General features: G+C 48.4%; 1 protein-coding gene across 8 annotated transcripts; it reads right to left on the bottom strand.

The window, feature by feature from the left end:
* Positions 1–351: 351 nt before the first annotated feature.
* LOC102217122 (inactive ubiquitin carboxyl-terminal hydrolase 54-like) lies at positions 352–25670 on the bottom strand. 8 transcript variants are annotated; one of them, XM_023327130.1, is made up of 22 exons: positions 25205–25670; positions 15950–16407; positions 13751–13843; positions 13542–13676; positions 13348–13461; positions 13178–13260; positions 12252–12354; positions 12025–12171; positions 11805–11954; positions 10000–10168; positions 9524–9724; positions 9292–9420; positions 8393–8960; positions 8057–8181; positions 7822–7986; positions 6118–6237; positions 5466–5646; positions 4752–5266; positions 4581–4678; positions 4093–4242; positions 3447–3606; positions 352–1344 (listed from the first exon to the last, which is right to left on the bottom strand). In XM_023327130.1, the coding sequence occupies exons 2-22, from the start codon at positions 16097–16099 to the stop codon at positions 863–865; spliced, it is 4038 nt and encodes a 1345-aa protein (XP_023182898.1). In that variant the 5' UTR covers positions 16100–16407; positions 25205–25670; the 3' UTR covers positions 352–862. The 8 variants fall into 8 exon arrangements, 7 of the variants coding, with proteins under 7 accessions (XP_023182898.1, XP_023182896.1, XP_023182900.1 ...); XM_023327128.1 differs by lacking the exon at positions 25205–25670 and adding an exon at positions 20105–20667; XM_023327132.1 differs by lacking the exon at positions 25205–25670 and adding an exon at positions 20105–20666 and having other exon boundaries at positions 4108–4242.

Below are 25670 nucleotides of genomic sequence, written 5' to 3'. Positions count from 1 at the left end.
CTCTTTATGCTTTATTGAATCCTTTTGACGATTGATCTGATTATCATCACGTTCTACAAATAAATTATGTAATTATTTACATAATAAATGTAAATAATTATGTAGTCCAGGGGGAAAATGTAGAAAACAGGTGGTTATATTATATATAATATTAATTTCAATAAAACTTTTTTGCATTAAATAATTTTTCACTTGATGAAGGTCAAAAGTGGAAAATCTTTATTTTTTTCTTTCATTCAGATTTTCTACCTGAAACTGAAAAAACATTTTTCTATTTTTGTTGTTCTGGTTTCTGGACTCATCCAGAACCTTCTGGATCAACCGAACCAGAACTGAATGATGAGACTTGAATCGTTTCCTTGAAGCTTTTTAATCGTCTGTTTGGTGGAGAAAAACAAGCAGAACTTTCTGAACTTTAACCCAGACGTTTCTGAAGCTGGTTGGTTTGTTTCTGCCACCTGGAGCGCCAGCCGGGTGGAGTCAGCGGTCTGAGTTCCTCCATCGCCTAAAGAAGAAAACTGGATGTTGAACAGAGGAAGTGACATCAGCGTTGGATGGAGATCTGAAGAGCAGAACCAATCAGAACGCCGAGGAAACAGGAAGCTTCAGTCTGAAGATCCCAGAGGAAACCCGATGAGCTCTGCAGTCCAACAGAACCAGAACCTGCAGAACCACATCCAGGTTCTGTTCAGCTGAACACAGGAAGTCTTTTCTTCGCCTGCTGCTCAGCTGGAGCCACACGGGTCCAGCAGAACAGAGGAGGTTCTGGAGGAGACCAGGGTCCACATCTGGACCAAGAGTTCTGCTGGCTTTGGTTCCGATCCGGCTCTGTTCTGGTTCTTCAGGGAAGTTCTGGATCTGCTCAGCTTCTTCTGTCTCCTCTCAGGTTCTGGTTCTGGTCGTGACCTCTGACCCCCATGAACCTGCTGACGCCTCCCTCTCTGTTTGCTGCCCAAACGGTACCGGGCCACAGAGACCGGCCGGGTCGGGCAGGAAGCTGCTGGCGCCGGGCGGCCCGCGGGTCCACATGGCGCCGCCAGTCCGTCTCCGGGGGAACGTCGAGGCGCAGAGGCTGAGCAGGAACGTCTCCTGACACATGGGGGCGCCGTGGAGCAACAACAGGAAGTGACGCCTGACGATGGCGGTGGGGGGCGGGCGGGGCGCCGTAGAGACTCTGTGGACCGGAACCGGCAGAACCGGGTCTGGGCCTGGGGAGGGAGGAAGAGGAGGAGGAGGGCGGCCAGGCGCGGCGAGGAAGAGTGGCGTAACTCATGGCGACGCCATGGAGAGCCGAGGGAGTCGGACCGCTGTCGGACAGAACCAGAACCTGGTGCCAAGGAGAACCTGAGGAAGAGGAGGAGGAAGAGCAGAGTTACCTGGTGAACACCTGCCTGGTTCTGGTTCTGGTTCAAACTAGTTTATTTAGTCGAGTTGTTCAGGTTAAAGTCCAGTTAACCGACCAATGAGACAAAAGGAACCAATCAGAACCGACCAGAACCCATCAGAACCGAATGCAGGAAAATGAAAAACTATTCAAAACCTTTTATGATTTTATTGCTTTTTAATTCAGTTCTGATCAACAAAATGTTTTTTTCTGTTTGTTCTTTTAAATCACATGTCTCAAACTCCAGTCCTTGAGGGCCCAGTCCTGCAACTTTTAGATGTGCCTCTGCTGCACCACACCTGAACAGAATAATTAGGTCATTAGCAAGGCTGGGAGAACTGGTCTACACCAGGAGGAGGTCATTAAGTCATTTCATTCCAGCGTTTTGTACCTGTGGCACATCTAAAAACTGCAGGACTGCAGCCCTCCAGGCCTGGAGTTTGACACCCCTGTTTTAAATCGTCCCGGTTTTTGTGTCTGGATTCATCAGAATTATGAAGCTGAGAATCGTCAGCCGGTCGAGGAGGAACCGACCAGAACCCATCAGAACCGACCAGAACCCATCAGAACCGACCAGAACCGATCGCTGCTTCCGTCTCGGTTCTGATCATCAGCAGGTTTGGTTTTGAGGTCGGTGGTTCTGGATCGAGGCTTCCTACGGACCGCCACCCGGCCAACGTGAGGTCCAGCTGCTGATGCTAAGCTAACAAAGCTAATGCTAAGCTAACTAGACTAGCGAGGCTCGGCAGGTTGAGAACACGGAGTTAAAAGTAAAATATGTTTTAACTTGTTTATGTTAAAATAAATCAATAAAGTTTAGATCAAATAAAAACAAAGAGAATAACAGCAACAGGAAGTGATGTAATACTCCTTTGTAACATAACCACTATGTTTGTTTTTTTCCTAAATAAATACATTAAAAAGTAAATGTATCAACCTGTCGTGTAGAACAGTTGCTATGATTTCATTGTTAAAAAAGTATTCAATTGTCCACTGTTTATAACTGATTTCGGGTAAATCCTGATATGTTCAGGTGTGTGTGAAATGAATTAGTAATTAAAAAAGGGGCGTGTGCGTCGGCGCAAGAGGCGCAAGCGGGGAGGAAGACGCTGACCGTGGGATCTGTGCAGCGGGAGTTTTGACTTATCTGATCGTTTAAAACTAGTAAAAATCAAAGGAAAGACATCAAAAACAGTGATCAAAGGTCGCCCCGTGCCACAGATGGTTTTTTAGGAACTGGATCGGAGTTGCACCCAGGAAACCGCTCCCGGTGCAAGTGGACGCCACCAGTGCGAGAGGACGCCACCGAGGGGAAAGAGAAACGCTCCCGGTGAGATCTGGACTGTACTTTTCTTTTAGGGGATTTTTGGTGGTACCACTCTTTTTTCGTATCTTTTTGGGGAGGGGTTTGGACGCTAGGATTTTTCATTTTGGATCGGGACTTTGGGGAAATACTTCCAGGACTTTGTTTATTTTTCGAGGATATGGAACTGCTTTATGGACAATAATCTCTTTGAAAAAAGGATTGGGAAAATTTGGACATTTACTTAATTAGGTCTTGTGCTGTTTTAAACCGAGTAACCATAATTATTTTTTTGAGGGAATGGGGTTATCGAGCTATCTATTAAGATAACCATTATTATTTTGTAGTTTGTAATTCTAGTTGAATAAATCATTGTTGCTAAGGATCAACTTATTTCTTATTGAGTGATTTGGGTATTTATTTATTTATTTTTCCAAATTAATGGTGTAGCATACCTTACCTGATATCTGGGACAGATCCCCCTTGTGTGTGTTTGTAAGTTCTGCTTTAAGCCGAATGTAACACCTTAGCCAATCAGAGCCGCAGGAAGTCAGCCATGATGACGACTGATTGGTAAAACTAAAGGAAACATTTAATAAAGTGAACCTAAAGAACTGGTTAGTGAACTGATTCAGTGAACTACATGAAGGATGTGAATATGAACCAGTTCCTAATGAACAGTTTGAGTTTCACCCAACAGGAAGTCAGCAGGTCAATGAGGAAGAGGAGGAGGTGGAGGATGAAGAGGTGACGGGTTACCTGAGCGTCCCCAGGAGGGGGGGGGGCATGGCGTCTGCGTGTGGGGGGGCCGTGGAGCCGGAGGGCCGTGGAGTCGGTGGAAGGAGGAGGGGAGGTCCAAGGAGGAAGAGGAGCAGTGAAGGTCTGAGTGTCTGAGGGGGGGCCTGGACACAGAGGGGTCCTTCAGAGGTGGTGAGGAAGAGGAGGGGGATGAAGGTGGAGGGAAGAGGAGAAACAGTTAACATGATGAAGATGAACTGAACAAACCCTGAAATGTTCTGATCCGACTTCCTGTCAGCATGTGTCTCCTCTGAGCCACCGTAGCTTCAGCAGATCAGACGTTCAGCAAGAGCAAAACATCAGGGTTCCTCCGCAGGCCGAGTTCAGGACGGACCGGGCCAGTGGACCGGGCCGGCGCCGCCTGGCAGACCGGGCTCAGGGCAAAACTAAACCAAAATGTTTAACCAGCAGCTTGAGGCAGAACAAGCAGAGGAACCTGAAACTAAACCTGATGTTAAACCTGCTGAACTTTGACCTCAGTCCAAACCTGCGGGACTCTCAGATTAACTTCCTGGTTTTATCTGGTCTTTGAACTGAGTCAGTCTGAAACATGGTTCATGAAGCAGGCTGCAGTGACCACATGTCACCACCAGGTGGCAGCATGAACCTGTGTGTGACGTACACAGCTGCACTGGAGGTTCTGCTGGAGGTTCTGCTGGAGGTTCTGCGGTCTCGACCCGATGACGGTTCCGCTCAGACTTCGAGCGAGGCGTCGCAGGTTCTCTGCGCTGTAGTTCTCGTCTTCGCCTGCAGGGGGCTGCAGAGGACACAGAAGGTCAGGATGAATCTGGTTTCATTCATCAGTTTTTAGGATTTTACTTCCAGACTCAAAGATAAAAACTTGTTTCTGTCAGAAATCGATTCCTGCTGAAGGTGAAATCGTCTCAGATCAAAACCGGCTGCAGCAGGAAGTTACCGTTAGTTACCTTCAGAACCACGATGTTCAGAAAACCCAGAAGGTTCTTGTGTCAACCAGAACCACAGCAGATTCTGTAAAAACCTAAAACTCCAGTTTATCAATCAGTTTATATTCAGTAAACTGATCGATAAACTCTCTTGGTTCTGGTGTTGGCAGCAGCTTCCTGTGGGTTCTACCTGCTCTCCAGGTGAGACCGGTCTCCTGTAGGCGTTTCTCTCAATTTCAGCCGTCGGCGTTTTGGAGCGTCTGGATCCGGATGGCGTTCTCCTCACCGCTGGAACAGAAACAGGAAGTGTTCACACTGATGTTCACATCTGAAGAGGAGTTCCTGCCATCTGGGCTCCTACCCGCTCTGCTGCCCCCTGGCTGCGGGCTGACGCCACAGCTGCCCCGCAGCATGCTGGGAGCCTGCAGGCTGGCCTGGTACAGCGTCTCCAGCTCCGATAACTCCTCCCCCTCTGCTGCTGCATGCTGGGAGTTGTAGTATCTGTTGACGTTTTCGGCCCAGCGTTGAACAGGCAGGGCGGCTCTGAGAACCTGATTGGCTGGTGGGGAGCATGGCCACTGAGGGGGCGGGGCTTGTGACGGCTCAGGCCACGCCTCTTCCGGTGGAGGGGGCGGGGTCACGTCGTCCAGGTAGGTTTCCACAGCAAGAGCAGGGAGGGACCTGGCGCTACCGAGGGGCTTCCCAAAGCCAGAGCAGGGGCTCCTGCTGGAGGCGGGGTCAGAGGGCAAACCTGATGCAGGAGGGAGGGGCTTAACAAGGCAGGTGAAAGGGGGAGGAGCCTGGTGGTCTTGTCCGGCAGCTGATTGGTCGCCCTGCTTCTCTGTCAGAAGAACTGGGAGCTGGAGAGGCTTTGATCTGCAGAGGATGGAGAGAAGACTGAGGTCACCTGCTGCTCTGAGGGGGCGGGGCTTAGACGTTATGACGTAGATAACGTGTCACAGAAATGGAAAACAGATCCAGCAGCTCCACTCTGATCCTGACAGTAGGGGGCAGCACTGAGCCCCAACAGGCTGGGCCAGCTGGCCTGTGATTGGCTGAGCAGAGCAGGTGGTACCTGGGCTGTTCCAGCGTCTGCTGCTGCTCCTCCTGCTGCTCTGCTTCCTGTTTTACTGCCTCTGACTGCTGCAGCAGCAGCTGCTGCATGCGCTGCTGCAGGCTGCGGCATCTCCTCATGCAGCGCTGCAGCCGGCTGTGGCTACAGGCTCCGCCCTCAGCCGCCGCCGGCCGCAGCTTGGCTGCAGCGGTGCAGGAAAACGTAACCATGGAAACAGAAAATAAAGGAAAAGGAATAAATAGAAAAGAAAAGGTGAATAAATAATAAAACGCTGTGATGAGATCATGCAGAAATGTTTAAAGGAAACAGGAAGTGAAACATCAGGAGGCGATGCGGCCTCATGGTGGCGCTGTGAGGAAATCAAACAGAAAGAATGGAAACCCAAACCAATGAAACCGGGCCGAAGGTTCTGGTTCTGTTTCAGGACTGATCTACTCTCATCATTCACAGACTTCTTCTGCTGCAGGTTTCAGGCAATTTGGACCGGATCAGAACCCAGAACCAGCCGATCGACCGACTGACTAGAAACAGGAGCTAAGGTTCCTCTGAGAGACCGGAGAACCCGGTTCTGGTTCCCCACCAGGACTGAGATTCATTATGAAGGGGCGGGGTCACAAAGAGGGGTGGGGTCACACAAAGGGGCGGGGCTTACAGACGGCTTCATTGACCGCAGACAGCGCCGCTGCAACGTCGCCTGCCTGCTCCAAGCGCAACGACTGGTCCAGCAGGAGCTCCGCCTCCATCACACACCTGTCAAAGCTGTCGCCTTTACCTGCAGAACACACACACACACACACACAATGTCAGTAACAATGGCAGCTGTTTGTTCATCACTTCCTTTGTATTTCAGTTGGAGTTTGTTCAGCAGATCAGTGGAGAACATTCCTGCTGCTCCATCTGCTGACACACACACACCCACACACACACTGAAACACACACCCACACACACAGAGTAACAGAAGCTCCCTTAATAACAGCAGCACTACGGCTCAAAGGAAAGCTCTCCAAAGGGTTGTGAATACAGCCCAAAAAATCATTGGCTGCCCTCTCCCCTCACTGGAGGACCTGCACAGCGACCGCTGTCTAAGAAAAGCACAACACATCACAAAGGACACTTCTCACCCCGGACCTTCTCTGTTCACACTGCTGCCTTCAGGCAGAAGATACAGAGCAACCAGAACCAGAACCAACGTCTCAGAGACAGTTTCTACCCGACAGCAATAACAAAACTAAATGCAATCAAAAACAACCATTAATCATCATAAATGATGGATGTGAGAATGTGGCTGTTCTTACTTTTTGTTTTTTTGCCAGTTATTTGTTATTTCTTGCATTGTGTGTGAATTGTGAGACAGTTATTTTTTGTTTTTAAGCATATGCACCGACTGATGGAACCTTTTAAATTTTGTTGTCCTTGTGACAATGACAATAAAGATTTATCTTATCTTATCTTATCTTAAGTTCTGGTTCAAATCCAGAACTAAACGTAAAACTATTGTTTCTAATAAATGTTATCAATATGATCAATAAGAATCGATCAGCTCCTGGTTGATTTCCTCTCCTCCTGCGGCTCCATCACGTCGGGCCAACAGGAGGTTTATGAATCCATCTGCACAAACTCAACCATGAATATCTACAAGCTGCTGATGGTTTCATTACCGCCACACAGTTGATGCTTTGACTGGTCCAGTTTTCTCTCTGACCTGTGGAGTCTTCCAGCTCTCTGGACTCTAATCACATCTGGATTATTTAAAACACGACTGGACTGAAGATCCAGGGAATCTTCATACATGTGGCCAGATTCTGTTCAGGTCAACCTGATCCCGTCTGTTTCTCCTTCTGATAAAAATCACACCGTGATCAGGAGGATTTAACTATTCCCCCAGATAATATGTGGAACCTTGAAGCAGCTGAGCTACAGCAGCAGATAACATGAAACCATCAGGGTCCAGATAATGGTTTGTGGTGTAACGTCTTGGTCCATTTTGGACCCATCAGAACCTCCTGAGGTTCTTTTAAACCATCTGCATGATGAGGATCATCCCTCATTCAGGCAGAGCAAAGCTCCATGTCACAAAGTCCAGATGGTCTCGGCTGGGATGTTCTGGTTGAACATGGAAACCAGATCAACAGGTTCTGGAGGATCCGCTCCGGTCCGGCAGCTCTCTGCTGGAGAACCATCATCAGTTACCAGGAACGTTAGATCCAGATGAACATGGATGAACTGCAGATTTAACCGTCCATCATCTCAGGAGCCCAGTGGATCACCAGGAGCTCAGTGGATCACCAGGTTCTGCAGTCCAACCAGAACACGAGACGACAGCAGATCCAGCAGGGATCAACCGTCAGGAGTTACCTTGGATCTGCAGCTGGTCCAGGTCCAGGTACTTGCTGGGTCTGGGGTTGAAGCCCAGCGCCTCCTCCCTCTCCTTCTCCTGCCGCCGCTGCTGCTCCTCCTCCCTGGCTCTCCTCAGCACCTCCTCCTGCAGCTCGTCCAGCTCACTGCGGCCTGCGGGGGGCGCTGCGGCAGCAGGAACATCAGGGTTACAGACAGACTCTGGATCGGGTCCTACAGACGTCGTCCTTCGTACCGAGGCTCCCCCTGCTGGAGGAGTGGAGGTCCTGCAGCAGAGCGCCGCTGCTCTTTGACCTGATGTTCCTCCATGAGGGTCCTGAGGATGAGGAGGAGGAGGAAGGCTTCTTCTCACCACTGTCCCTGCAGACACAGTGGATCATATTATGGGATGTGATTCTTTCCAACAGCACCCAGAACCAGAGTGAAGCTGTAGGTCAAAGGTCAAGTCTTAACCGTCTCCTGTTGCTCTTTGACCCCAGACCCAGAGACCTGAAATTCATGAATGTTGTTTGGGGCTCCTCTGGTGACTCTGTGACCTTTCACCTCAGGGTTTGGGGCCTAACAGTCTCACCTGTCTCCCAGGCTGAGGTCCAGGCTGACGGGGCTGCCGCTGTTCCTGTCGCTGCTCTCGTAGCCGCTCTCCATCCTCTGGATCAGCCTGGGAGGAGCAGGAGGAGCAGGGAGCTGCCGTCCTGTGAAGGAGCTGGGGAGAGTCTGGGAGAAGGCCGCTCTGATGGACGGCGCCTCCTCCTGGCCCAAGGAGGCGGTGTGGGCCCCGTCGGGCTCACAGGCTCCTCCTCCCAGGGGGCTGTATCCCGCCTGCCTCCGCCGCTCGCGCATGAAGATGGCGTCGATGTTGAGCGTCTCCTTCCGCGGCTTCCACGCCGGCCGGCACCTCCCCACTCCTCCTGAGGAGCTGGCTTTGGACTCGCTGCTGGTGCTGTCGGCCTCCCAGTCCTGGACTGGAGCGGAGGAGGAGCTCAGAGCTGCGTCTGCAGCAGGGAGGAGCTCGGAGGACGGCGGGCGGATCATGTTGGTCATCGTCTCCTTAAAGTCTCTGAGGCGACTGGCTGAGGATGAGGAGGAGGATGAAGGTTTGGGGAGGTGCCGAGGAGCCTGCTTCTCCTTTAAGGTTTCTCCTGGAGGACAGAGGAGAAGAAAAACATGTAGAGGACGAGAGGAGAGACGGAGGAGGACAGAGGACAGCAGCGATGAGGAACCAGCGGCGAGAGACTGAGGACATGAAGAACCGACCAGATTAAACCAGTTGGAACCAGATTAGATTAAACCAGATTCAGTACCAGATTAAATCAAACCTCATCATCTTCATCACCTGCTTGTTTTATTCTCTTCATAAACTAACTGATGTAATAAACTCTTTATTCTGATCTGTGCGTTCTGGTGACTCTAACTTCCTGTTTATTAGATTATAATTTATTTTATTTCCTCGTTAATCTAAGCCCCGCCTACCATCGCTGTGGTAACCTGCCGATGGCGGATCGAGTTCTGGTTTGATTCGCCGCGACCAGTTGGAGCTCCGCCTCCTTTCTGCGGCCCCGCCTCCTTTCCTCAGAGGCTGCTCGGCGTCCGCCGCGCGGCCTTACAATGACAGGCATTATGGGATGGTTTACCCATCATGCAACACGGTGAATGAGTGAATGAGTGAAGCAGTGAGTGAGGACAGCAGAGGACAGTCTGGTACCTATGGCGTCCAGGCTGCAGAGGGAGGCATGCAGCGTTCTGTCGGTTCTGTCGGGTCGCTCCATGCAGACGAGTGTTCCCTGGGAATCGGATGAGCAGCGACTCGGCACGGCCTCATGGTGGGACTGGGAGGACTGGCGGCCACAGTAGCTCTCTGTGGACGAGTCGGTTCGAGTGTCGCTGGAGATGGACGGCTCACGGCCTGCAGGGGGCGGCGATGGGTCATTTATGAGTGAAACACACAGAGAGCTACCAGTAGCCCTGTAGCAGCTAGAGCTGCTGTAGAGCTACCAGCTGTAGAGCTACCAGCTGTAGAGCTACCAGCTGTAGAGCTACCAGCTGTAGAGCCTACAGCTGTAGAACTACCAGCTGTAGAGCTACCAGCTGTAGAACTACCAGCTGTAGAGCTACCAGCTGTAGAGCCTACAGCTGGTAGCCGGTAGCGGCGGCAGGTCGAGTGTCTGCTCCTCCTGTTACCAGAGTCCTCGCTGTCGTAGCCGGCCCTGTGGAGGCGCTGCAGGTCGAGGTGCGGCGGCAGGTCCTGCAGGGTCACCGGCGTCCCGCGCGGGTCGGCGTACAGCAGCAGCAGCGGCTGGTAGCGGCCCTTAATGCAGCGCGACACCACGTCCTTCCACCGGGGCCCGATCTGAGGGAACAGCAGAAACAGGGAGGGGAGGGGAACAGCAGGGCTTTGTTGGACCCGTTCACTGAAACCTCTGACAGCTGGAGGTCCGGTTCTGGACTGGATCGGGATCAGAAGGCTAACCCAGAACTCCAGGACCGACCACCGGAGAACCAGAGGAAACCTGAGCTCTGCTCTGGTTGCCATGGGAACGAATGTTTGTGATTGATATAAACACAGAAACATGAAACTATTATGGGATGTTTCAGAAAATCAGTGAGAAGATTTCTCACGGTTTCTATAGAAACGAAGGTTGAATTTCCATCAACCATTTTCTTTTCTAAAGTTTCTTCAATAAAATCATAAATCAGGTCAAAAGTTTACATTTCTTCAGTTTTTCCCAAATCTCTTGATTCAGGTTTTCTAACTGAAAACTTTCCATAAACTAAAGAAAACTGGAACTGAGCTTCAACCAGTTTCTCTAAAAACCCAAAGTGTTGGAAATAAATCGTCTGGTTTTAAAATCTGATTCTGCTGTAAACGTGAGAAAATGATCCGGATCCGGCCAGCAGCGTCTCACCGTCTCTGATGAAGAAAAACTTCCTGTAGCTTTTCTTTTCTCTCTCTATCGTTTCCACCCGTCCTCCGTTTTCCAAAGCAGCGCTCGGACCGGACCGGACCGGAGCAAAGAGAGTAACGGTTTGTTCAACAGGCAGAAAGAGACGGGTGCTGGTCTGCAACGTGGGCAAAAAGTGTTCACTGATCTGACCTCTGACCTCTGATCTGACCAGCTGCACCAACAAACAATGGAGGGATTTCCTGTTTCACACAGAAAGAAAAACCAGAGCAGGAGGAGAGAGAGGATGGAGGGATGGAACTGTGAGCTGAAGTGAGGAAGAGGAGCAGATCCTTCATCCTTCATCATAATCTGGTTATTTCCACAGATTAATTATCAGTTACACTGTAAAATATGACTTTATTCTCTGACATTATGCTCATATTTATGACTTTATTTTGGTATTTCTATAACTTTACTCTTGGTTTACTAGTTTTATTAAGTTATTATAACATTATTCTGGTATTATTATGAGTTTTTCTTCATCTAATTACAACATTTTTCTTAAAGGTTTATAAAAATAGACATTTTTGAGAAATATTTATCTTAGTTTTTATAAATTTTAATAAAATATTTTCACAGGAATGTCACCATGTTGTTCACGCTGCAATGCATTCTGGGTAAATGAACAGGAAGGGCGGGACCGCTGTGACCTTATTTGGAAATGGGACCATTGCACTCCAGAAGTGAAGGGGGCGCTATTTCCCATATAATCCGCGGTCTCCCGTTTTTATTTTCTTCTGAAATCTGTGATATATCTTCACCTTTAGGAAGGATTTTCACTCTCAGCATGTATTTGAACTTCTCTCTTTTATTTACTTCAGCTCAGCTCACAGTTTTTAACAGGTTCTGTAGCTTTCTTCTAAATCTGCTCCTTAGTGGCATCTTTTCGGGCCTGATACTGCCTCTAGTGGCGTGGGGTGGTAACACAACTAATATAATTACATCTCACTGTGACCTCACTGTGACCAACAGACCCTCCACCAGGTTTAAGGTAATAAATCGGACTCCATCAGAACCGGGCCGGCTGGTTTCGGGTCTCACCTCCTTCACATGAGCGTCATCGAAGTACATCCACCTCCTGATCTTGGTCTGGAAGAAGAAGGTGGAGTAGTGCTTGCCGTAGTAGCAGACCACGCCCACCAGATAGAGCTCGGCCCGCCGGGCCTTCTCCTCCGTCACCCTGTAGAACAGCTGCAGAACCAGAACTGGGTCAGCCCGTTCGCCCGCCGCGCTCCGGTTCACCTCCGGGTCGGTTCCTCACATCTCCGAGTCGCAGGCGGGTTCCCAGAGAGTGGATGACGTCCTCGGCCAGGTCCGAGTGCTCCGAGTCCCACACCAGGCCGATGCTGACGATCTCTGGGCTGTTGAGCAGAACCCGGGCGATCCGGAGCTGCTGGCCGCACCGGCTCTGAGGACGGGACCAGAATCAGGACTGGGACAGGACCAGTATCTGGGCCAGTACCAGTATCAGGACCAGTATCTGCTTACTGGGCAGGTGCGCAGGTCGCCCATGCTGGCATTGCGCAGCAGCTCTCCGAACATGCTGGGCGTCGGATTCTCTCTGGACTCCAGCATCTTCACCGCCTGGTTGCTGAGGAAGAGGAGGAAGAGGAGGATCAGCCAATCAGCATCCAGCAGTGACTCTTCCTCAGGACTTTATGCCAGAAAACAATAATCTCATTTTATGACGGATTTATTCTGGTGATTTCATCACTTCATGTTTGCATCATTTTCATATTTTATTCTTGTATTAAAGTATTAAACTTATTCTGCTACGATTAAAACTTTATATTATTTTGACTTTATTCTCATTATTTCAACCTCATTTGCATAATAACATGTCTAATCTCATAATATTCTGACTTTATTAGGTTAATATCATGAATTTATTGGTTTTATTCTGGAGTTCCTCCAGGATTTGTGCCCAATGTTTTGCATTTAGAATAATTTATTATGTTAAATGTTATTTCTTTGCTGCTGTTGAATCCTCTGCAGACAAAATGTAACAGATTTATAAACTTAAGCTCCTTTTATTTCAGTGAAAGTTTTTTCTTTTACAGTTTCTGTTAAACTCCTGATGAAACAGATCGTGACCTCTGACCTCATGGATCTGATCTTCATTCTGGTGAAACTCGTCTCTGACGACATCAGATCTCTGATGGAAACTAAATATTATTTCATTTTGGTTTTTAAACTGGATTCTGATGAAACGTCTTTATTTCCATATTAAATAAAGATCTAGACGTTTACAGGTCTAGAAATACGTTGATAGAAGCTGAAGCTCTTTCCTGGACCTCCTGGTTTCACTCAACCTGCTGCAGAAACACTTCGGGTGTCTGGTTGCCAGGGTGACCCCGAGGCGTTGCCTAGCTACCGCGTCAGAGTCCAAGATGGCGGCTCTGAAAGGAACCCACCACAGCGAGGTGGTGGAGATGTAGTGGACCATCTGGATGAAGGGCAGCGGGTCGGACGACGCTCCGCAGCTGCTGCACACACACTGGGGGGAGACACCGGGTCAGTCTCACCCGCTGTACAGACCAACACACCTGCTGATGGTTCTGATGGTTCTGTCGGGCCGCCTCACCTGCTCGAACAGCGTCATGGCAAACTTCTGGTGCGGGATGCAGTGTCTGGCGGTGCAGACGTCCTCCTTGGTCTCGTCTGAGATGTGGAAGTGGATCCTCATCAGGATGTTCTCCTGTGAACATGCAGAACCAGAGTGAAGGTGCGATCGGACCACCCGGCTCCGGCCCGGTTCCGGTCCGGTTCCGGCCTTACGAAGCACTCGGCGGCGTCGTCCATGACGCCCAGCTGGAAGCGCTGCTGGTCCTGGAAGCTCTTGGCCAGCGCGCTGCGCAGCGCGTCGGACGGCAGAACCTTCTCACTGCTGAACTGGAACTGGGCAAAGATGTTCTGGAGGAGAGCAGACAGCGGGTCAGAACCGGACCGGAACCAGGCCGGGACCGGGCCGAGCTCCTGGTCCTCACCTTCAGGGCGCAGAAGATGCAGGAATCCTCCAGACACTTATGGGAGGAGAGCTGACGGAAACTCCGACGGAAGATATCCAGGTGCCACAGAACCTGGGGACAGAACCAGAACCAGAACCTGAGGACAGAACCAGAACCTGAGGACAGGACCAGAACCAGAACCTGAGGACAGAACCAGAACCTGAGGACAGAACCAGAACCTGAGGACAGGACCAGAACCAGAACCTGAACCAGAACCTGAGGACAGAACCAGAACCTGAGGACAGGACCAGAACCAGAACCTGAACCAGAACCTTTTATTATCGTTTTATTTACAGTCAGATACATGGAACAGTTCTGGTTCTGGTTCTGGGTCTAAACGGACCAATCAGATTGCAGCAGCCTCCACTGGTCTGAGGATGATGATGATGATGAAGATCCTCTACTGGTTTAACTGGTTCTGATCACTGCCATCCCCGCCTCCACCACCAGGTGTCACTGAGGGCTCCGGACCAGAACCGGACCGGTTCTGGTCCGGGTTCTGTCGCCTGGATGCAGCCGGCCTGATGATGTTTGGGTCGCCACGGCAACAGGCCGTCTCCCAGCAGCACCACCAGCAACCCGTTGGTGAGACGGGTCAGAACCCGTCCGGATTTAAACGGGCCAGCATTGATCAGAAACACTCAGTGGGCTGAAGCAACGGGGTCAGTTTAGAGGGAACCAGAACCAGAGACGGGCTGAGCAGAGACAGAACCTGAACGGACCGGCCCGACCCAGCAGGAAGTGCTGACTCAGTTCTGTTTGTTCCTCTGTCCCGCCGAGTCCAATATGCTGCCGGGTTCTGGTACCGGACTGTCTGCTCACGGCTCCGCAGGACGCCCGGAGCAGAACCTGGCAATGGAACCGGTCCAGGACGCTGCAGTACTGCGGCTCTGGTTCTTATGGACCGGTTCTGAGGTCCAAATGGCTGCAGGAAAGTTCTGGAAGAACCGAGGAACCGGTTCTGCTCTGTTGGATCACAGAGTTCTGACGGGTCGGTTCAGTCCGGCCCGTTTCGTCAGAACCATCACTGGAGGCGGCCCGTTTCCCGCTCAGCAGGAACCAATTGGATCTTTCAGATAACTGGACCGGAACCGGTGCTGGGAAAGGTTCTGAGGTTCTACTGCAGCAGGAACACAGCGGTCCAGAACTATGACCAGAACCGGGTCAGATAAAAACCCAAACGCTACAAGTTCAGCAGAATTTAACCGGATCGACGAGTCGATAAAGAGATATTGATATTAAAATAACTAATTAAGGGGCGTGGTGGCGTAGCGGTTAGCGCGACCCGTATTTGGAGGCCTTCAGTTCTCCACGCGGCCGGCGCGGGTTCGACTCCCGGACCCGACAATATTTGCCGCATGTCTTCCCTGTTTCCTGTCAGCCTGCTGTCATATAAGGGGCACTAGAGCCACAAAATACCCCCTGGAGGGGCAAAAAAAACAAAAAAAATCATAATCAACAACAGCTCCACCAATAATAATAATTAATAATAACAATTAATAATAAATAATGATAATAGTAATTATAATTGATAATAATAATTAATAATAGTAATAAAAATGATTAATAATAATAATTGATAATAGTCATAAGAATTATTATTAATAATAATAATAGTAGTAGTAATAACAATAAATAATAATTAATAGTAATAATAAATAATAATTAATAGTAACAATAAATAATAATTAATAGTAATAATAATGTCGCCTCCCTCAGCCTCAGTGGAGACCAGAACTATTCATACTCTTAGCATCTTTAGCTAAAGCTAATTAAACCATCACCATGTTTCCTCTGACTGCAGTAATATTAAAGTTCTGGATCGGTCCGGTCGGGTTCTGTTCTGATTCTGGTGGTGATCTGTAGCCTTCCTCCTCAGATTAGGGTGATGGTGAAGAGTCTCTCCAGCCTCACACAAAGACTCGGACTTTTATAGAAATAAAACAGATCAGATATTCTGGATGTGATTTCTATGTTTTATAATCTGTTCAGAGAATAACAGGATCGCTGTGTGTGTGTGTCTCTGTGTGTGTGTGTGTGTGTGTGTGTGTGTGTGTAGGTGTGTGTCTCTGTGTGTGTGTGTGTCTCTGTGTGTGTGTGTCTCTGTGTGTGTGTCTCTGTGTGTGTGTCTCTGTGTGTGTGTGTGTCTCTGTGTGTGTGTGTGTGTGTGTGCGGTACCTGCAGGGCGCTGTTCAGGAAGCAGCTGTTCTGACCCGGCTCGTTGCTCAGCCCCTTACTGGGAGCGATGGACGCCATGGTGTGCGCCGCCACCACTCCCTGTGTGCCTCCGCCGCCTCCTGATGCAAAGTAGTTCCTCTTCCAGGACATGCTCCTCCCTCTGCTGCGGCCTGGCCCAGATCAACTTCCTGGTTCTCCGGTCCAGGGATCCATCTCCTCCGGACCGGAGGACGCAGGCGAGGAAAACTCCCGGACAAACCCCCAAAAATCAGCTTTTATCAAAGTTTTCTCCTGTTGTTTTACCATTAAAATAAAAACAATCCAGGAGATTTACTTCAGCTCCAGCAGCTCAGGCTTCCAGTGAGGATTCAAGGAATGGTTTTATTTCCCAAATCTGACACTTTGAAAGGCAGATCAGGGGTCAAAGGTCAGCGCAGGCGTCTGGGGTCAGCACAGATCTGCAGGAGAAGAAGAAAGAGCCGATCATCCCGGAATAACGAGATTCCTAAACAAACATTCCCGTTTCTCTTCCTGAAACTGAGAAAATCCCAAAGCTTTACCAGTCTGATGGGCTGGATCAGAACCTGTAGACCGGGCCAGGGAGCCAGAACCAGCAGATACAGTCTGGTCTGAATCAGAGCCCGGCCCGGTTCTGGACGCTGACGCAGCAGAAACTGAGGCTCCAGTAATGACAGAGGAAAACCCAGAATTACTGGTTCAGACGGTGAGTCACTGCAGCTGTCTGGTCCAGTGCCACCAACCGGGTCAGAACCTGCCGGGACCAGACTGTGACTCAGAACCACAGGGTAGAACCGAGGGGGTTCTGGATGAACAGACCCACCCATGGAGCCGGTTCTGAGACTCTCAGGGAGCAACAGGAGTCAGAGGATTAAGGAGCGCTGCAGGGAGCGCTTGTTTACTACACCAGCAGCCAGACAGACTCCACCCCGGACCGGACCCGGCTGGTACTGCCAGGCGGTTCTGTCTGCCACCAGGCGGCACCACTGAGGTGCTTCCTGCAGCAAACAGTCGGATCAGCTGATCACCGAGGGATTACAGAGTCTGAGTGGAGCTGGGTTCTGGAGCCCACCGACCCGTCAGGCCCGGTTCTGACACAACTGGAGGTTAAACCTCAGACTGTGGAAGAAACATCCCTGATTATAAACCTTTGACCTTTGACCTGCTTCACCCTCCAGATTAATCCCAGCAGTCTGGGGAAAGTTAGTTAGATGGAAGAACTTTTTTACCAAATACTGAGGAGAATTGTATTAGTTTAGTAGCTAGTAGCATTTAGCGTTATTAGCGTTTATTAGTTTAGTAGCTAGTAGCATTTAGCGTTATTAGCGTTTATTAGTTTAGTAGCTAGTAGCATTTAGCGTTATTAGCGTTTATTAGTTTAGTAACGCTGATGGTTTGTTCATGTCTGCTTTCAAAGTCAGCAACAACGCTAAAACAAAAATAGCTCAGCTGTTAGCGGATTAGCAGACGTGTGTAAAACATGTCTGATCCGGAGGCCGGGTCCAGGTCCGGCCCTCAGCCTGTCAGCTGCAGCAGCCACCACCGTGCTTCCTGCCTCCTGTCTGAACGGCTGGGACGTTTCTAACCCTAACCCAAAGCTTCCAGGATAATCTGGGTGGATTTAATCCAGACTCACCCTCAGAATAACCAACTTCAGATTAACGAAGGAGGAAACAGAAACCAGCAGATCGACAGGCAGGGCAGTGACCTCTATAGGTCGGAGGTCGTCCTGCAGGTCAGAGGTCGTCCTGGCGACGCTGCAATTGGACTGTTCTGTACGACCCGATCAGTCACTCTACTGCTGCAGAACCAGAGATAATCACAGCAAAACACAGAACCCAGTTTTTTTTCTTCACTTTGTAACGTTTGTTTAAAAGTTGCTATAAATTAAAGTATCATCATCAGAGTGACGACAGGCAGGTGGAGGCTGCGTCATGCTGTGGGACTGCCACTTCCTGGAGTTCTAAACACAAACCAGTACGGTCCAAATGGACCAACCAGAACCTTAGCTGGCTGGTCCGTTCTGGTTCTGGGTCAATAAACCTGGGTCAGAACCCGGCTGACACTTCTGCTAATGCGCTAACAGCAGAGCTAACTTTCAGCTTAGCTCTTAGCATTTAGCACTTAGCTTCCAGTAAAACAAATTACAGATAAATTTTAAACTTTAACTGAATAAACTTCAGCGTTTATATTCATAAACGTTTACATAGATGCTGTAAATTAAATCTGTTTATGCAGCTTTTTCATTTCCTCTCTTCACGTGTAGCAAATGATGCTTATTCTCTACCCAGAATGCATCACTACAGCCTGTAGTGGGATTCAACATGGCTGAATTTAGCACTTTAGCATTAGCATAACTATGGTTTTTAATTAGCACTTCATGGTTAGAGCAGCTAATGTTTAGCTAGCTAGCCAGCCGCTGGATGTGATCCTCTCCAACCGGGTCACAATCAGTCCGGTACAGTCAGAACTTTACAGAATATTCTGACCTTATGAAAAATCAAAGTCACTTCTTGTTGGTTCTGTACGGTGGCCAGCAGGTCCAACTGAGCAGGAAACGCATAAACAAAGCAAAACACAAAAATACAGAAAAAAACCAAATACAAACATCGAGTATCAAACGCTGTAAACTTTCTCCACTAAACGTAAATCCTCCAGGCCACCAGGGGGCGCTGACCTTCAGTGAAGATGAGCAGTTCAGATATGGTCATACTTCATGTGTTTCTATTTCATAGAACAGCAGAATATTTACCGGCTGCAGACGCCCCCTGGTGGCCTGGAGGATTTACGTTCTGTGGAGAAACTGTAGTGTTTTTTACTTCCTGTTTGCCACAGTTCCCTTCCTGTTCCAGACTTCCTCTTCCTGTTTCTGGAGTTCACATCATTCTCCATAGTTCTAGAGAACAAGGTTCTGATCCGATCTTTTGTCTGAGCTCCACCTGAACAGAACCTGGACGTGTAAACGGATCAGAGCCAGATCCAAAGTTCTGGTTTCACTTTAACAATCTGGGAGGAGCTGCTCTTCCTCATGGTTCTGCTGCTGACCCGTGATGCTTCAGAACCCGGTCAGAACCACTCTCTGCCTCAGGCATCAGTTTTTACTGATTGACCGGATCCAGAACCAGGGTTCTGTTCTGGTCCGGACAGCTGGAGTCTCCTCAGTGTGAAGCACGGCGGTGGCAGCATCATGACTGGGAGCATCAGAACCGGCTGGTTCTGGTCCAGATCGAGTCCGATGGAGAAGAGCTGAGCAGTCAGTACGTTACCGGCTGAACGGGTCGATCAGAACCAGCTTCTGGCACCAGAATGAAAACATCCAGAACCCACAGGCCTTAAAGCTAGAGTTCTGACCCAATAGAACCAGGCCGGGTCGGGTTCACCAGAACCGATGGACTCTCCTGGTCCGAGCAGAACCTGGTCATGATTCCAGATCAATTTGAGTTCTAATTGATCTGGACCGGGGCTTCTAGAACTTCAGCAGAACCGCAGCAGCTTTGGGTTCAGGATGAGTCCAGAACCTTCAGAACCTCCAGAACCGGGTCTGGTCTCCTTCCTCAGCTTTCAGGAAAGTTCTGCTCAGATCAGAACTTTCTGGAGGAACGCAACAGAAACTTTGTTCCAGTCACAGTAGAACCAGAACCGGGTGAAGGACCAGAACCATGTCCAGAACCGGGTCCAGGACCAGAACCAGAACCAGGTCGGTGTGGGAACGGCTCCTCCTGCTGTTCCCGGTGGGACTCATCCACAGCCGGGAGTCCAGAACCCATGAACCCACCCGGATGGTTCTCATCAAACCCGAACCATCCGGATCCCTCAGAGCCGAACCCGTCCCGGACCCGGGCTGAGCAGAACCGGCCGAACCGCAGCGTGAAGCGACAGTTTTCCAGCCGGAGTCCGGAGCGGGAAGCATGACATCACTTCCAGCAAACTTCAGGGAACAAAGAGCCCGGAGCGGACCGGAACCGGGCCGGAACCGAACTCGACCAGTACCGCAGGCCGGGACAAGGTCGAACCGGAGAGGACCGCAGCTCCAGAACCGGAACCGGACTGCGGAGCAGCGGCGGCTCCGTGGCAAAGCATCACAGCGAGCAGGACGCGGTCAGAACCGGAACACCGAGGTTCGGCGGAGCGGCTCACCTGCGGCCGGAGGGGGAGACCTTCACCCGGCCAGGATGCGGGGCGGCCCGGGGCCGGACGGCAGAGTCTGGACCCGGACAGGACGGACCGGACCGGACCGGAGCGGAGCGGCGGGTATTGTGCTGAACGGAGGGGGCGGAGTTACTACCTGCAGCACGGGCACGCGCACAGCCCGGCGCGGGCACGACCGGGAGCGCGCCGGGCTGTGCGCGTGAGGGGGGCAGAGACCCGGCTGGCAGACCCGGTCAGCTGGTCCATTGAGGTTCTGGTGGGTCCAGGTTTGATAACCTTCAGGTTTCTGATCGGATGAAACTTTCTGCTTTGTGACGTCATCATTTCCCATCAACATCCCATAATAGAAACTGGATCCGCTTTGTTAAAGTTTGATGTTTTTCTTCTTGTTAAAAACAGAAATAAAAAGATCAGAAAGAATGAGCCGGTGGTTCTGAAGGCTGCAGAGCTGCGGCCTAGTCAAAGTCCAGGAGCAGAGAAACACGGTGGAAACCAGCTGGGATTATTTCCTTATGAGGGAATACATTCAGATAGACGTTTAAATAAATCAGATCTAACTTTCTGTTTTTCTGGAATCAGTTTTTTGTTGTTATTTTCAGTAAATTTAAATATTTTTTTTTAATTTATTTTTTTAAATGAGATAATTTAAGATATTTTATGAATTTCTTCACCTTCTGCCTGTTTAATAAATCTGTTCCTACATTTCCTGACTTTTTATTCTCATGTTTTATTGTTTTATCATTGTATTTTATTTATCTCAGTTTATAACTGAACTCTGAGTTTTTATTTCACATTAAAATAAAAACTCAGTTCTGGTTCTGAAACAGAACCAGAACCAGAACCAGAACCAGAACCGTTCAATATGATTCCTGCTACACAAATATTCACACAGAGGAAAACGATTCTAGGGGAATAAAAATAAATTAAATTTTTAACCAAACAAGGAACAAAAAATTACAGTAAAAAAAAAAAAATCTAAAAATATGATTTAATTCTTTTTTATTTTATTATTTTCTATTTATTCTTCTTTAATTATATAAATGTATCCCCAAATATAAAAATCCCAAATCAAAAGTAGAAACTAACAGTGAAAGGCTGGTTTGAATTAACCTCAGTTATTCTCTCCCTCAGCAGCAGGTTGGACCGGGTCGACCCACCAGAACCGTTTGGACCTGGAACGCCGCTGTGAGCTGACCGAGCAGCCGGCGGCTCTGAGTATTGATCAGGTTATTGATCCGATAGAAGCTGTGAGCATCGACCCGGCAGCTCTCTGCTGACTCGTTGGTTCTGATCCTGACCCGTTTACTACAAACAGAACATACTGCGGTTCTGCTGCAGACCCAAAACCACAACAACACGGACAGAGTCAGGAGGAACTGGGCCCCGGGCCGAGCTGGATAAAGAGGCCCCATCAGGCCTCAGAACAGGAAACATCAGATCTGATCATTGGGTTTGGTCTCGGTTCTGGTTCTGATGCTTTAATCGGTTCAGATTCTCTTTTTTCTGTTTGTTTCTTTCTGGTTTTCTTGTGAAATATTCAGTTTATATCTGAGCAGAACATTTATTCTGAGCATTGGTTAGCTATGCTAACCATAAAGCATTCATCATAAGCATTAACTATGCTAACCATAAAGCATTCATCATAAGCATTAGCTATGCTAACCATAAAGCATTCATCATAAGCATTAGCTATGCTAACCATAAAGCATTCATCATAAGCATTAGCTATGCTAACCATAAAGCATTCATCATAAGCATTAGCTATGCTAACCATAAAGCATTCATCATAAGCAATAGCTATGCTAACACTAAGTCACTACACCAACATGGTATTTAGCAGAAGCTAATGCTAAACCAGCTAAATTAAACCAAGTTGAAAAATCAAAACAATTATCTGTAATTTTTTATGCATTATTTAATTAACGGCTCTGGTTGTTTGTAAACGATTTGTTCGTCACCTGCTCAAAGTTTCTAGAAAAAAGTGAGAGGAGGTGAGGAGAGGAAATGAAACAGACTGTCAGGCCTTCAAAATAAAAGCATGGACATAAACATAAGAATTTACAAACCAAAACTTTAACACTGATGTTGAAATTTATTCAACTGAAAGTTTAAAAAAATTAGCTGAGTAAATTTAGAATTTATCAGGGAAGCTAACTGCGCTAAAGTTTAGTCAGCGTTAGCAAAAAGGCTAAAGTTAGCTCCAGTGTTAGCGCAGTCAGTGAGACGGAGCGAGCCACTCTTCTCTGGTTCTGAACATAAAACAGAAACATTTAAACACTGTAGGACAACCAGGACCAGTCCCATCTGGTTCTGCAGCACTCGGGTCATCAGAACCCTCCAGAACCCTCCAGAACCAGCTGCAGGGCCGGCAGAGAGTCGGGATGTCTGGTGCAGCAGCAGCTCTGGGTTTGGGTGGAGATCTCATCTGAACCGCAGCTCAGAACCTCAAACATTCCTCCTCCGCCTGGCTTCTATTAAACCGGGCCCAACCGGGTCCAACCGGCTCAGACGGGCTGAGCCTTTTAAACAGCCGGGTTCTGCTCATAAAGAACCGAGACCTTTAGACTCTTCTGGGTTCAGCAGCAGCTGAAGGTTCTGGTTCTGAGTTTATTAAGATCTACAACTTTCAGGTCCAGAGTCACATTAAAACACTGAATCAGAACAAAATCTGACAGGTTCTGATGGGGTTCTGATGATCCGTTCAGGTTAAAACTTTCTGACCAGCTCAGAACCAGAACCAGAGCCGGGTCAGAACCCTCCTGCCTGTTTCCTGCTGTGGAAAACGACCCGCCTGTTTTCAGTTCCTCCTGGGTCGGTCCGCTGAGCCGGGTCAGAACCGCTCTGGACCTTATCTCTGCTGCAGCAGCTGCTGCTGCTAAACCCAGCGAGCAGAACCGGGCCTGAGCGGTTCCGGTTCTGCTCTCGTTCAGCAGAACAAACAGAACCGGTCCAGATGGAGGCCGACGTTTTTATTCCTCTAATGGAAAATCATCAGAGCAGGAACGGCCACACAGAGGTCAAAGGTCACAGGTCACTGCATCTATTGACCTGATGTTTTCCTCCAAAGAAAATCAGATTTTTCATTTTAAGTTAATATTTTATTAATTTTAAAGCCTTTTGTTAGAATAATGTTTATTATTTTGGTTCTGGAGACACTTTGTGGGCGGGGCTTAATTTATAATTATTTGAAAAGAAAAAACCTGAAAACTGATTAAAAGCTTTTTAATGTTTCTAATTATTACATTAATTTTATTTCTCTGTTAATTTATTTTCCAGTTTTTTGTGATTCCAAAGAAATTCAGAATGATCTGCATCTGGAGGAGATCCAGTCTGGACCGGTCCACCAGCGGAGAATCTTCCTCAAACCGAAACCAACAGGCAGAAAACATGAGAAAACGAAGCAGAAACTCGATGGGAGAAATCAGAGAACTGAAGGGAGATGAGAATCAAGCAGGAACATGAAGGTAACGGCCAGGTGAGTAAAGGTGAGCCTGACTGCAGTGAGGAGTCGGCCATCTTGTTCAGGTGGAACCAGAAACAGCTGGTCGAGTTTCAATGATGATCAGAGGAGGAGAGTCAGAACCATTACAGTCTCACAACAACCAGTTTGGTTGAACCAGCTGAACATTAAACATCCTGTCAGGTGACACACACACACACACACACACCTGAGAGTGTATGTGTGTGTGTGTGTGTCACCTGCATGACATCACCTCTGTTATCCCACATCACATCCTAGCTGTTTACTCTAGCAGTCATATGATGGTGACACACACACACACACACACACACACACACACACACACACACACACACACACACACACACACACACACACACACACAGAGTTTGTTCTCAGCTCCGACTCGCTGCAGCTCATTCTCACAGCCGGCCCTAGACATACGTAGACTAGCGGCCCCATCAGGAGTTTGAACCAGAGATCTAAAAGGTTTACGTTTATTTAAATTACATTTAATCCAGCAAAGATCAATGAAAATATTTTCATAGTTTAAAGATTTAAAGGAACAGTAGTTTGCGTTTTTCTGCCACGCTAATTGCTGCTGGCTAGTCTGAAGGAGCTGAGTGGGGGAGGAGCTGCCCCTCGAAGGCGGGGCTAGGTCCAGCCAGGCGTTTAGCACAGCTGAATGGTTGCCATGGAGCCTGGAGCAGCTCCAGAACATGATATAATCAACATGTTTGTGTTAGTTTTGGATTCTTCTGTGAACCTCATTCAGTTGTTTGTTTGTTGTTGCCTGTTGCTCAATAAAGTTTCTTGAAAAAAAAGAGAGGAAATGGAACTGCTGTGTAAACAGACTTCAAAGTAAGAGCATGAACATAACCGTGTAGCTACTAGGGTTCTTATCAGTCAATAACCAAAACAGATGTCAGCTGAATGTTTACAAAACAACTAAATAAATCATCACTTTAGAAATTTATACGGAAAATTCATTTAGAGCAATCCAAAATAAAAGTTAGCAAGATGCTAAGCAAAAATATTTCTTCTTCTATTAGCAGGAGAGCTAACAGACTCATCAGCACTGCAGTTTTATTAGCTAACAGGTGTTAGCCTTTTGTTTTGGTTTAAATATTTTATAAAAGTGATTATTTGATGATGTCATCAGCCTGAAGCGACTCTGACGCAAAAACTGGAGTTAAAATTACAAGAACATTTTTAATGCTGGTAACATTTTAAAAAACAACTTAACTTTTTATTAATTTATTTATTAATGTGGTTAAACTGAACTAAATCTGTTTCCTGATGAATGACAGCAGAACCAGTTTATCCAGCTGAGATAAAACTTTATTTATCTTACATGTTCTGCAGGAAGGAAACATTTACTGAGCTAATCCGGTTCTGGATCATTTAATCATAAAATCAGTTTAAACTGGAGATTATTTCAGATTTTAAAACTTTACTGTTAAAATTTGATCTAAATGTTCAGAACCGAATCAAACAGTTAAAACCTGTGATGGAGTTTTTAAGTCTCTATTTGCCCATCTGGCTCTGATCGATGCTTCACCTGAGTCTCCATCTGATCCGGAACCAGAACTGCAGAACGTTCCTTTAACGGCCCGAGACCGGCTCACCTTCACTCGGCCTGCTGCTCCTCCTGCTGGGTCTCCTTCCTCCTCCTCCTCCTCCTCCCTGCAGGAGATTCAGCCAGGAATGACATCATCCTGTCAGCTGCACACCTGTTTCCTCCTCCTGCCGCCGGCCACTTCCTGGATCCCTTAAAGGGCCAGCAGCAGCGCCAGGACAACAGGTGGCAGGGCAGAACCGGACCAGAACCGAACCAGAACAAAACCAAACCCTAACAATGAAAAACGCACAATGAAAAACGCACACATATTTTCACATGTGAAAACACACCAGAACAGAACCAGAACCAGAGCGTGTGAAAGAACCCTGGGAACCGGGTTCTGCAGGTCACCGCCATTCAGCTGCTAATTTTATCCAACAATGCAACAATACACAGCCTCATTAGCCATGCAGACACACACACACACACACACACACCGACACACACACACAGACACACACACACACACACAC

This window comes from Xiphophorus maculatus, chromosome 22 (assembly GCF_002775205.1).
Source record: "Xiphophorus maculatus strain JP 163 A chromosome 22, X_maculatus-5.0-male, whole genome shotgun sequence".
NCBI lineage: Eukaryota > Metazoa > Chordata > Actinopteri > Cyprinodontiformes > Poeciliidae > Xiphophorus > Xiphophorus maculatus.
Note: the sequence above shows the minus strand (reverse complement) of the source record. Positions and strands in the feature narration are given on the sequence as shown.